At 28.9% G+C, this 13,981-nt stretch overlaps 2 protein-coding genes across 2 annotated transcripts in view; both read right to left on the bottom strand.

Moving 5' to 3' along the window:
- Positions 1-2,835: 2,835 nt before the first annotated feature.
- Positions 2,836-5,581, bottom strand: LOC113377098 (dnaJ homolog subfamily B member 14). Its single transcript, XM_026617293.1, has 5 exons — positions 5,331-5,581; positions 4,604-5,160; positions 4,227-4,339; positions 3,172-3,335; positions 2,836-3,093 (listed from the first exon to the last, which is right to left on the bottom strand). The coding sequence occupies exons 1-5, from the start codon at positions 5,461-5,463 to the stop codon at positions 2,972-2,974; spliced, it is 1,089 nt and encodes a 362-aa protein (XP_026473078.1). The 5' UTR covers positions 5,464-5,581; the 3' UTR covers positions 2,836-2,971.
- A 584-nt stretch (positions 5,582-6,165) lies between these two features.
- The window catches only part of LOC113377820 (phosphatidylinositol 3-kinase regulatory subunit alpha), a gene marked incomplete in the record, with an annotated part of 9,764 nt that continues 1,948 nt past the window's right edge, over positions 6,166-13,981 (bottom strand). Inside the window, 7 exon segments of the mRNA XM_026618246.1 lie at positions 6,166-6,880; positions 7,035-7,327; positions 7,402-7,810; positions 7,901-8,128; positions 9,060-9,264; positions 9,418-10,054; positions 10,125-10,259. Of these exon segments, the coding sequence (XP_026474031.1) occupies positions 6,421-6,880; positions 7,035-7,327; positions 7,402-7,810; positions 7,901-8,128; positions 9,060-9,264; positions 9,418-10,054; positions 10,125-10,259 (2,367 nt within the window).

The following is a 13,981-nucleotide window of genomic DNA, read 5'->3' as shown; positions in this document are numbered from 1 at the left end:
TTCTTTGAAAATTTTATACAAACACTTTGTGTTGAATATAGCAATTACGTTCCGTTCAAATGATTAAAAACGTGTTTCGCAAAATAAATAGATACCCATAAAATTCGAGCACTGGCACTGTGTACGGCAATAAAAACCAGGGATTAAATATACCTTTACATTATATTACTATACAGTTGAAAATTCTATAACAATAACATTTCATTCTTATGAATGAAACGTTTGTAATTTTTAATAAACAACAATTAAATATTTTAATAATTACTCGCAATTTCAGTACTTACAATTCCGTTCAAATTATTAAAAACGGGTTTCATAAATAAATAGATACGCATAAAATTTCTTTCTGTTTATAAAGACGTTTGTAATTTTTAATGATTAATAATTTAATTTTAATTTAGTTTTTAATATTCAATATTGCTATATTGAAAAATGATTGCGTGTTGAAATGGTCAATTAATAATATATTCAAAGTATAGTTTAATAATAAATTAAACTATGAACATAAAATACAGTACAATGCGAGGGGACATATACAGCATATTGCAGTACAATGTGTAATGAAAAAATTAAAACTCCAAGAAAAGTATAAAAGCTTAGTTACAAATACACAATGATATCAATATCTAGTTAATTAAATGATTATTTTTGTAGAAATAATTGCACTATAACTAATTAGTGAAATCTACAAATGAAAAAAAATTGTCAGAATGCTTCAAATAAATTTTAGTAAAATCAAATATGTCGTATCGAAACGTGGTTATGCCTAGAGAAATAAAATACTGCATGCATGTATATTAATACCACGTTAATACAATGACGAATGAAAGCATGTTGCTTCCATATGATGTACAATATCAAATGATGAATGCGTATGTCGCTACGCTTTGTCCATTTAGAAATCTTAATAAATGAAATCGTAGCGTCACACACAAACACCATCGAAGCCAGAATAAAGAATGAAAAAAGTAACCGAACGGCCTTGTTGGATAGCTCACCTTGCAACAACGTCAATTTAATGATCAGATGATTGTAGGTGTATCACCTGCTGAATTTATCTTAAGGGTCGCTTAACAAATTCGTTTATAACACCTTTTACAAACTATTCGTAACGCACAATAAATTAACTCGAATACAGAATTCAATCAGAAAAGGTTCCGTGAACGTATTTACTGATATTTGAGAGTCGATTTGATTCATAACTATGAACTTGTCTACAACTAATCATTTATTTACAGTACCATATGCATTACCAATATTTACTAGCTACATTCATTATGCACATAAAAATTAATTTTTAATATAGGTTCAGAGATCAATTAAGAGAAATTTTAGAAAAGCATCGTCTTATGCGAGGATGGAAAAAATAATAAATTTACACGATAGATATAATTAAGTGAAATAAATATGAGTATTTAAAAAAATACGATCATGAAAAAAATAATATTTAAAAAACGTCTAGTTTATGATTCATGCATATACCTACTTTTGTATAAACTTAACTACTAATCCAAATCGCGTCGTAGTGTCAGCTTACTGGTATATCCCTACACAGAGATTTTTGTCCACGGATGGCATTAAACATAATTTAAAAAAACGCCATACAATTTTTATGCACACTAACCACTTTTTTAACAATAGAAACTATCATTTCAATAACGGTAAATAAAAAAATATCTTTGTACTTTGCGCCACGGACACACAGACATAAAATTATTAATATGAACTGTCGATTGTACGTACAAGGGGCGATCGACAACTAAAAACAATTGCTCAATGGGTTCTGCCAGACTTCAGTGCATGAGTAATAACCACCATTTATCGAACTACTATTAATTGAAAAATATAAAGTAAAAAACGGGAAACACTACACAAAATTCACTCGCAGAATGCGAAGTCACTGCACTATTCAGAATCACTCATCAATCTTAATTTACACAGCGACGATGAGCAAGAGCAACAACGACGGAAAATGACTCGACTAAACACAGACAAGTGCTACCACCACGACGGAACGAGCTACACTCAAAAACTCTGTCAATGTAGACACCTTTGAAACAACCATTGGTGTTGCCAGGCTAGCAAATCTAGGTCACAAGTTCTTCGACTCATAGAAAAAGAACTCGAACAAAATAAAATAATTCTTCTTTTATAGATATTTTATGTTAAAATATGTTTACTGCACATCAAAAACAGAATTAATATTTTTAAATATTTATCATTTTTTATTTATGATGAATTGCTTTTTAGTATTTTTCAATAATATGTTATAATATCGAATCTTTTATAATATGTATAAGATCAACCTTTTGGGTACTTACCAATTCATCAATGCAAGTTGTCATCTAGTTCTCAATACAGAACAATCAATAGAACATTATTAATACATTATCTTGTAATGCATATAAAACATAGTTGTACATCCATATGTTATAAATATTATATACTTTCATTTTCATGCACACAATCGAAACTGTAGAAATAAAAATTGATCTATCGTCTAAAATAATCTTGAAATACAAACTCCTATCCAATATAATGGTTCCAAATTATTTTTGGTACAAAAATAAAGAACGCAACAAAAAATATTTTTGTTATGTTTGAAGATCCACAAATATTACAATATACAACAATCAAACTAATTAAATAAAATTGATAAATAAATCATCATCTTACAAGAAACATCCACATTTAAAAATGTGTTTATTAACATAAATTCTATAATAATTTACATTTTTACAAATTATTTAATATAGTGTTAAATAGCGTATGTGAAATAAATATATAACCATTCATACTGTTTGTAGAGTATCTCAAACTGTAAAAACATCTCACAGTATCTCATATCTAATAATTTAGTCGTTTGTAGAATTTTATAAAATTTGTCGAAAACTATTGTAAAAATTTCTTATGTGAAGAAACAATACTCAACTTGTGATTTAAAAAGAGCCTTCATTCATCTATAATTGCATTAACCCCTACTTCTAATTTGTAAACTATTTAGGATATCACATGATGGAGTCTTTATTAGATTAGCTTTTTGATGAAGGGCAGGATCGCCAAAATTACGTGCTTTCCATATCATGGATTCTTCTAAAAAAAATAATAAATAATTATTGCAAAATATTCTAAAAAACTAATAGATATACTAGTAGATAAGAAATATCTTACTATAATTTTTTTCTCTGTGACAAGAATGCCGCATATTAACTATATATTCTTCTTCAACAGTAGCCTCAAGCCTTCGAATAGATCCTTGATAATCTGTGTGAAAATTTTCTTTCACATAATATGGTATCTTCAAAGACTCAGTCTTTCGATATACGACAAATTTCCTAAAATAGTGATAAATTTTATTGTATACATACTGCTTAAGCATTCATCAATTACCTCAAGTGCATGCATATATATATATATATATATATATATATATATATATATATATATATATATATATATAAATACTACTACTAATATATACATATATATAATTATTTAGGTTTATAAAATTTGATGTCAAAAAATAAGTATAAATCTTTAAGGCCTTAACTATTCTGTCTAATCTTAAGATGAAGAAATGATGTCAAAATTTAGCAACACCGGAAATGGTGTTTTGAATTGACACAAATAATATATCACATATAAATAATGAATTATGTTCTTTTATTAGACAAGTTGTATAAAGAATGATGTTTCTCGATTTATTGCAGACATGTGAACATGTGAATTATCCACTACACTATCTACAGAAAGAAAATTACAATGTTCTAGTTTAACAATTTTGCAAATCATTTTAAAGATAATGCTTGAAATACTGCTTTAGAATATAAAATTGTTGTTTTGCTCATTATTATTATAATTGTGAACTTCAATACATATTAAAATTAAATGATGTATTAATGTGTATATGTGATGTTTATAATAATGGCTAAACATAAAAAATGATAGTGATAAAATGTTTAACGTGATACTATTAATTATAAATACTTCACGAGCATGATGAATATATGTGTTATTCATATATAAATCATTATATGATGATACAGAAAAACATGGGGCGGATGTAAATAGTTTAAAGTAAGTGCCTTCAATAATGAGTCGATCATTTTCAGACATTGAAACGGTAGACAGCTTAATGCTTATCTTCAATGAATGAAACAAAGTCACTAATGGACTTTATCTAATTTTTTAAGTAAATAGCATTTTAAATATCTTAAATTACTTACTGTGTTTGTTGCAAGCTATAGATAGGGTCCGATATAAAAAAACTTGACATCATTGAAAGCATTATTAACAATAATATGGGTAACATCTGCAGAAATGCTGTATAACCATTTTGCTGTAAAAAATAAATAGATTATAATATACACACAAACACATATACACATATATATATATATATATATATATATATATATATATAAATTATGAATTAAGTTTTAAAGATTGCCATTCACATATAATCATCAGAAACTATTTCACACTCAAATTTGCTCTACATATTTAACTTATTTCGTAAATGCACATTTAGTGATTCTAATGATAACCAAGAGATACTAAATTAACCAAATAATTAAAAACATTAACAACCCAAATATCATACCTCTCGTTGCTGAGATCCGGATGCTTCTTGCCTTCTCCATCCATGTCCTCTACGTACATACATATTAGATTGTGGAAAACCACCACCAAAGAACATATTAAATAATTCCTCTGCAGTGACATCCGATTCGAAACCTCTTGTATAATTATACTCAGAATACCCATTTTGATTACTACGCTGACTCTTCACTCTCTGATCTTCTGCCCCATACATATCATATTGCATACGTTTCTTACTATCTGTCAAAACAGCAACTGCATTACCGATTGCCTTGAAAGCTTCAGCAGCACCCGGAGCATTGTTTTTATCTGGATGAAGCTGAAGGGCAAGTTTTTTGTAGGCTTTCTTGATATCAGCATCAGTTGCATCTTTACTTATACCCAACACCTCATAATAGTCTTTGCATTTTTTTATTCTTTGCACAGCTTCAATTTGATCTTGACTATATGTCAAATGTGTTGAAGAGGAAGTATTCGAAGATTTTTTTTCCTTGAAATCATTTGCGGTATTGTTAGTTGAGAAAGTTTGATTTTTATCTTTAATGGAGGCTAATAAATCTACAACAAATATTACCTGGAGTTAAATGCGTAATGGTGAGTTAATATTGACAACTAGCATTAGAAAGTTGGAGTGGAAGTACAAAGTAAATAATTACTGCAGACTTATGTAATTAACAAATGCAAAATAAATTTTTATTAGATAGACTTTATTAATTGTGTTCTCAAACCTTTTGCTCTTTGGCTAGAGTATAATCGTTCAGCTTTTTCTAGAAACTTTCGAGCTTTATCAAATTTTTTTTGCTCAATATTATTAATAGCAATTTCTATACACCTGTCAGCCTCATCCCGATTACTATCCATTTTAATAAACTAGTGTAAATGTTACTACCGCATAAATCCTAAAATATTCTGTCAAATTAAAGAAATAGTACATTTGAAAACTACTTAAATAACATAAAATATGATTGTGATAGATCGAAATTCTTCTACTAACTTCATATTGAATTGCTGATCAATGTTTACACGTCATGCGCTGAGTTGCCAGGTAACGTCAAAATGCAACATGGGCACTTCGAGCCGAGGAGCCGTTCACGCCAAATCAAATTAGTCAAATTAGAATGGTCCCGCTGGTCGCAAATGCGTTAAATTCATAATATTTGAGTTAATGAGTTACTCTTTGCCTCTCTAGCTGATACGATAATATAAACTACTGCAATTATATTTATTTAATTATTCCATATATTAATAGAATATTTTAGCAATGCTGTAATTGAATAAATGACAACCTTCAAGACAAAATATTAAAACAAAATTAAATTATTATAATTGACTTTAATTAGAGATCAACAATTATGTTAAATAATTATATGCATTATATATGTAACAATAAAAAACTATTAACCTACAAATAAAATTATTTGCAAATTTTTACTTATATAATATAATTAAAACAATTTATATTTTTAAATAGAGTTTTATATATAACGGTAATTAAGGAATATTGTTTTTATCATAATAATTACAGATCACATTTATCATTATATTTCTATAACATCACACACCCACATGATTTCAATATAAACATATATTTCAGCCAATTCTTAAAGAAGTTATTAAGATTTAAGACAAATTATTTCATATATCATTATTTGTTTCACGCACATATATAAAATTCACGGTTATGATAAATTTGTGTTAAGTCTTATTAACATGTACTTCTAACTGGCACTTTATTCATTATATAGTAATGATATAAAATTCTTCAAAATATTACACAATAATAATCTATATATCGCAGAGATTTATCAGGGCAAGTACTTATAACTTGTAAACTATTTCTCCATATATAACATGTGATTTGCTGAAGATTGGATACTTTAATGTAGTTTTAAGTGAATCGTTATGTTCCTCTAGGGAATTGTGTGCATAGTGTAAAACCAAAGCCTTCAAAGACTCATATATATTATAAGGTTCTGCAAAACCATATCCTCTTTCAGTGGCATATATAATGCAATGATTGACAACGTCATTGCACATTATGGATAATGCAAACAACCCTGTGCGGCTTGGTCTAACTAAAAATGTCCCATTTGGATGGTCTTTGAGAAGTCGTTCTGCATGTACTCTTGAACAATCCAATAATCTCCAAGTATTTTCATCTTGATGAGGCAATGAATCAACATCGGACCAGCAATCTTCTTCATTTGACCAAGCCTTCAGCCCTTCTTCGAGTAATTGTTTGATGCGGTTCTCTTTTATGCCACGTGATTTCAACCAACTAAAAAAGTAAAACAGTTTTATAAAAAAATATTATCTAAATCTAACCATCTGAATTCTGATAATTCAAATTATCTAAAGAGTATTATGCAAAAATTTAGAAATAAATATATGCAAAAATTGAAAAAAATCACTATAAACCAATAGGTATATACTTTTGATGTTTATCACGTTGCTTGTGGAGATTCAAAATATCAGGTTTCAAACAAGTCATTTCTCTATCTAATGTTCTGTGGTATGCAACTTGTTGCTGAACATCTTCTTGCAAATGACGTCTACTTTCCCGCAATGAAATTAATCGCTGTTTTAAAATGTCGAGATTTTCAACAAGACTTTTAATCTCATGTGGCTGTGCTTCCTTTTGAAAACGTTCTTGTAGTTTTATTTGATCCTCAAACATGTTAACTGCTTCTGTAAATGCTTCCAAAGCTTGTTTTTTAAGGTTTACCTGAAGAGATAATTATTATTATTTTATTTATGTGTAATTATATGCTGAAATAATTGAATGTCAAAAATAATTACTTCATGTGCAATTCTACTAAAATCTTCTGATAGGCCTTCAAACATCTTAGTTTTTGAAACATAATCATTATGGATATCAAGCAATTTGGTAGCTAACTTTGTTAAATCAGTTGTGGAAGCTGTCTCTTCTTCTTGATTAAAATGAGAAACTGGATATAGCAATTTAATATCTAATCCAGGATTGTATTGTGAAAGTGAAACATTTCTATAGAATTGAATGAGTTCAACAACTGATGAAAATGTAAATGGTTCTGAGAAACCATATTTTCCATTTCTGTGACAAATCCTAATTAATTTATTTGCACCATCTTTCTTCAATGTCAAGGTGTATTCCCCATTTTTATTTGAAGCATTTCGAACTAGAAAAGTGCCATCAGGTGTATCAGTTAATTTCTCCTTAACTTCATCTCTGAAAAATCAAAGACAATATGAATATCAAAATTTATATGTTATTTATTATTTCAGAATAGAAGACAGATTTACAGATTAATAAATTTACCTTGTAATGTCACCCCAGTACCATTCCGCGTCTAATAAAGATTGTGAAGAAGTAATAGAAGTAGATTCAGTTTCAGAAATGGTGAAGGGGTTTGTCCCAACTCTTGAAACTTTTCGAGGAGGAAGAGCAGGCGCAGAAGCAAATTCAGGCAACCTCTCACCCCAATCGCCATATAATAGAAGAAACTCCATTATGCGAATATGTGCCTCAGTATTGTAAACCACTTGTCTAAAAATTTAATGTACATATATAAATATTTATGGCAAAATTATTATATTACTCAATTGAAAATCAAAAACGAATAGGTTTGTTGAAGGAATGTATAGTAGAGTATGTATTTACGACTTTTCGGAACTAATTATGTTTTATCATCAGGCTTTCTGTCAATAACAAAATGCATAGATATTATAATGAACAATATAGCAGGAAAATTAAGAAAATATTTAAAATTTGGGGTAAATTAGAAATCTCTACAATGTAAAATTAACATTTAAAATTGTTTATTAAAATTGTCTAGCTTTATTCCTGTTACTGTATATACGTGGTCTGTTCAAAAAGTACCCGGAATTTTCGTTTTTTCAAAAAAAATATTTATTTATTCGTCTACATTAATGTGGTCCCCTTCAAAGTAGTCCCCCCCAGATATAATACACTTATGCCAGCGTTTTTTCCAATTTTCAAAGCACCCTTGATATTCACTTTTTGATATGTCCTTGAGCACTCTCAGCGATTTTCTTCAATCGAGGAAAACCGCCGTCCTTTCATGGGTCTCTTCAACTTTGGGAATAGGAAAAAGTCACACGGAGCCATATCTGGTGAATTTTTGCACTTTGCAACACTTTATTTCATTTTTTACGCAAAATTTAATACAAATTCTTTGACTTTTCAATTCTTCCATTGTAAAAATCGCCGAGCTCAGAAAAACACGTCGAACCTTAGCGACTACCACAGACAAAGTAAACAGTGAATATAGCTGAAAATTTCATCATACTTTAGGGGCATGTATACCAACACAATAAAAAAAAAATTTTGACAATCAGACACTCCAGACCCGCGAAATTTAATTATTAGTAATTCCAGGTACTTTTTGAACAGACCACGTATATTACTAAAATAGATGTGCAGAATTATATATTTATGTATGTGTGTTTCAGCTTACATTATCCTTTCCCAGGGAGGTCGTAAAAATATATGGCATAGAACTTGAACAAGTATTGTTGGAGGCTCTTTACAGCCTCGCTTGTGTTGAAATTGACATATTCTACAGAAATGAGCCATCAAGTAATGAAGTGTGCTCCTGTGATGCTCAGGTAGATCAGACACCAGACGCGAAAGACAAGCAATAAACTGGTCATCTTTGAGACCTAGAAATAATTCATTATTATCTTCAACTATATGAAAAATATAATTTATAAGCATTATTTAGATACAATTGAATTTTATATTTATTAAAAAAAAATCATATTCATAAATTATCCAATCCAATTTCTTATAAAATAAATAAAATCAATACTCACGCGATGCCTCCAAAAATCTATCATACCATTGAACTGGTATCACTGGATCAGGTAATTCCCTTAAAAACTTTTTGAGAATAGTTGCTACACAATATGGAGAAAAATCTGAAAATTCCACTTTACTGAGATCTTCATTGATTTTTTGCCTCAGTTCGGCAAGTTGATCTGAGGGCGGCATAGATCTATAAAGCTTGTAAAGATCTAGAGAATTGTTACTAATTGCTTTAGATTCTATTTCTTGTACACAGAGGATAACAAGTTTAGGTGCTGATAATTCCTTAGGATTAAATTGGCCACAAAGTGCCAATCCAAAAACTGAATTGAAACGGACATGTCGTTCTAATCCCGGAGATGGACAAGGTGACAGGTTCGTTGCACTACAAGTTCTATGGGCTACCAGTCCACAATCTTTACAAATAAAACCTTGATGAAGAAGTCCTCTAAGATATTTATTGCACTTATCACAACGTTCTAAAGTAGAAAAACTATGTTCTAGTAAACGGTGCGATGGGCCGTCTTTTTGATCGACTTGATCTGAGGCGGGAGAAATGGTCCTAATAGGCTGATTATTCTTACAAAGCTCTTCAATGCATGTTAGAATTGCTTTCTGATGAAATTCATCTTTAATTCCCATACTCTAAAAAATAACACATTTTAAATTAATAGTATATTTATCTGAAAGTGATGTTTTTTTCACTTAATCTTACCATTAGCTTCTCTTTATCTAAATTGACCAAATCAGTTCCTTTGATATCCTTAGATTTAAATACATCTGCATATCTATATAAGTTTAAGGCTGCCATCCATTCGATGACATTACTAGATGTCCACTCAACAATAGGCTAAAACAAACATATTTAGATTATTTATATTGATAATCATTATTAATATTAATTATTGCAAAGTTTGCATTCAACAAAAAGAATAATAAAAATATATTGATACTTTATCCGATATCGATTTATAGCCATCTACTAGTAGTATTACTAAAGTATATATACTTGATATTATTGTGTATGTTACGCATATTTGATTTATTTGTTATTCCGAATTTCTTGTTCGTTTTGCCGTTTTTAAAAAAGATTATGTAATAAAAAAAGGTTAGAAAATACTTCGAAAGCAACTATTAGTACATTTTGAAAAAAAAAAACACTGTCTTATAACTGCATATAAGAATAAGCAACCTTTTTAACTCTCGGGCCTCTTCAAAATTTTATGGCGGGCAGCACTTACTAAGAAATTACAAAGCTAGAGATATACTAATAAACTGTATAATATACTGATTAAACAAAAGTAAATATTTCCTAAATTAATGCAACAATAAAAAATACATTATAATTAATTTATTGATGGAAAGAAGTTGGTGGAATAAATAAAATTCAACTTTGGAAATGCTTGACGAGCCGCAGAAAAATATTTAAAGGGCCGCATGAAGCCCTACCCAACGCTTCATCACGAACTGAATCATTGTGTGTGTACCAAATAACGAGCGCCTTATAGGCTATATGTTAGACTTACGTTGTCCTCAAAAGAGGACCACCGAGCACAAAAGGTTAAAATTGCACGAGCGCACACACAGCTTTAGAATTATAACATAATCATGTTAACAAAATATATCTGAAGTAATATTTATAATTCGTATATACAAACTTATGAGAATATCGAAGGCGATTGGCAGAGTATCGAGATGTGGTGCAGAATTCATTTTAGAGATATAGTTTCTTCGACAAAGTATCTTATTTTAATCCCTAGTATACAAAAATCATATGTATATATATATATATATATATATATATATATAGCATAAATGAGTTTTTTTTTAAAAAAAAACATACATCTGCAAAGCGTGAATAATTAATTGTCAGACTATTTGATAACTATCGGGAACTATAGTAGTAGCACTCTATAAACATCGGACACGTTGACCAACAAATTCGATAACCTTTGAACTAATATATTATTTTTGTTTTAATTTTGATATATTGATGACTGCGTTTGCAGAGTTATAGATGGATTTAATACTAAATCGTAACCTCTAAATTTTACATGTATGTACATATCTTACGTTATGTTGAAGTTAATTTTTTATAGACCGGTATGTCATGCCGTTGTGTTCTTACATACTTTTTACCAGATAACTATTGCAAGATATCAGCAAGTACACCGATGACCATAAAATTGAACCCATATTTAATAAATACTAGAAAATAAGAGATTGCATTTAAATTCTTGTTGCACTAAATTACCTCTTCTATCAAATGTAATTTTATACTACTAACGCCAAAAGCAAGTTGAAGAACAGATTTAATGATAACAGTTGAAAAGTATTTCTGCCTTTCCTTAAACCCACCTCCTACAAAAACCCTTTCATTAGTAAAATAATTTGTTTCATTTATACGTTTTGATTACATTTTCAAAATACAAAAATGTATATTTTAATGTAATAAATCTACTTCATTATTACTGTATTAACTTACATAATTAAATATAATATATAATAATAAAAGTATATACATATAATCATGTTATACAGTAAAAGAACTGAGCAAAATGAAAATTATTTGTGTATTAATTATTCATAGATACAAGTGTTCTAAACAGGTCGGTTATTAATGAAAGTTTTAAAGCTTTTCATATAGGCTCTAATAGAAATTAATGCAAAAAAAATTAAAAACTTCTTTATCGTTCCTTTGGTGAAGCAAATTTGAAGTTACTTTCAACAAATTGATTTGATAACACAACGACGCGCAAAGTGTTTATTACTGAATTGAAAAAGTTGTGACTTTAAACAGTAATGTATAATATATATATATATATATATATATATATATATATGTGTGTGTGTGTGTGTGTGTTGAGGCAACTATATCTGTTGTCAAACATTCATCGTATACACTAATATGTTTATGTTTTAGATGATTAATAAAGTTTTAGTGCAGAATTTGCACAAAATTTATCAGCTCTCTCTTTATGAAAAATTCCCGTGCTATGCTCGATTTATTGGGAACTAATTTTAAGAACCAATTCCTTAAAAACAATATCCCATTACGCATAACAAAAGTAAATTAATTATTATTGATTCAATGAAGTATGAAAATTATAAAATAGAATTATTAATTCATAATTTTTCAATTTGTATCAACTAAATCGTATTAAAATAAATACGTATTATAAGAGTATTCTAGTGTAGTACCTGAATTTTAGGTCATTTTTAAATCATCGTAAAAAAGGTAATCAATTTTTATACTATTATCTTTTTTATAATTTCTTTCTCAACGTTATAAGAGTACAGAATAACTAGTGGGGCGCATGGCATCGTGCCTTAAAGCAAATTGTTGGAATTTCATGTACCAAAAATTATTTTTTTAAAAAGATTAACATTTTTGAAAAAAACTAACTCTGAAAAAAATAGATTTTTGAGAAACTATAAATTTTTGAACAAGGTTTTTTTCTATGAAAAAAAAACTTTGAAAATAAATTAATTTCGAAATATTTTGGAAATTCTGAACTTTTTTTCAAAGCAATCGTACTGCTTTAACTGCATAGAGACGAAATTACGAAGCGCCGCGTCGCCGTCTAACGGATAAACATTGGTACGGAACCCATAGGAAAGTAAACAAAATTTATACTTATTGTTAAAATCTCTATAAAATATCTGATAATATATGATGTGCATATGTCTAATGATCATTTTTGACCGCTAAATGGCATTTTTTTTACTTTTTTTACTAGATCTCCGAAACCGCTAGACCTGCCTTCATGAAAATTGGATCAGTTCTTCATCTTGTTAATAAAAGTAAAATGTTTTTTGAATTATTCAAATCGGACGCTCCGTTATCTTAAAAACTGAGTTACCGTTTTTGGCACTTTTTGTCCCATATCTTCGGAACGGCTAGGCCTGCCTTTGCCAAAAACTAATCAGCACGTCTCTTTATCAATACGAATCGAATGATTCAAATCGCTTCATCGAAATCGTCGACGAAAATTTGTATCCGCACACATACACGCACATACACATACGCATACACACACATACATATACGCATACACATACACACACATACATCCATTTTTTCAAAGGTATGCCAAAATGATCAGAAGGGTTTGAAACGTAAAGATATATAAAAATTTTCATTTTCGATTTTTTTGCGGTTACTATAACTTGCCCTACGGGAAAAGTTAATACAAAATATATACAAAAAAGTTAATAACTTTAAAAATTAGCAGAGGTTTTAAAAGGGGTCTCAAAAAGTTGATATGTGACCATGCGCACAATTGCAACCCTCCTAGTAATCCAAAATGAAAGAAAAAGAAAAGATTATTAATCTACAATGATGTCGCAACGGTATATACTGAGATTAAGTCAAAATATAAATTTTTGACAAAACGGTGACTGTTCTAAAAAAAGGATCAATTTCTTACCCCTTTTTTGAGATTCTGGAATTTTTTAAAAATAGTAAAAAATAAAATTTGGAAATGGGACTAATACGAGGTCTGTTCAAAAAGTACCCGGAATTTTCGTTTTTTCAAAAAAATATTTATTTATTCGTCTACATTAATGTGG

Source organism: Ctenocephalides felis, unplaced genomic scaffold (genome assembly GCF_003426905.1).
Source record: "Ctenocephalides felis isolate EL2017-DRISC unplaced genomic scaffold, ASM342690v1 CF-g0.4_SCAFFOLD_01886, whole genome shotgun sequence".
Taxonomy (NCBI): domain Eukaryota; kingdom Metazoa; phylum Arthropoda; class Insecta; order Siphonaptera; family Pulicidae; genus Ctenocephalides; species Ctenocephalides felis.
The sequence above is the reverse complement of the archived record's forward strand: the minus strand, read 5'-3'. Positions and strand labels throughout refer to the sequence as shown.

What these genes read in the sequence shown, in the direction of transcription:
- LOC113377098 (XM_026617293.1), bottom strand. Translation starts at nt 5,463, where the DNA reads ATGGATAGTAATCGGGATGAGGCTGACAGGTGTATAGAAATTGCTATT. An exon ending in CCGGATCTCAGCAACGAGAG is followed by an intron (nt 4,340 to 4,603) that starts GTATGATATTTG and finishes TATTTTTTACAG; the next exon opens with CAAAATGGTTATACAGCATT. An exon ending in TCACAGAGAAAAAAATTATA is followed by an intron (nt 3,094 to 3,171) that starts GTAAGATATTTC and finishes TATTTTTTTTAG; the next exon opens with AAGAATCCATGATATGGAAA.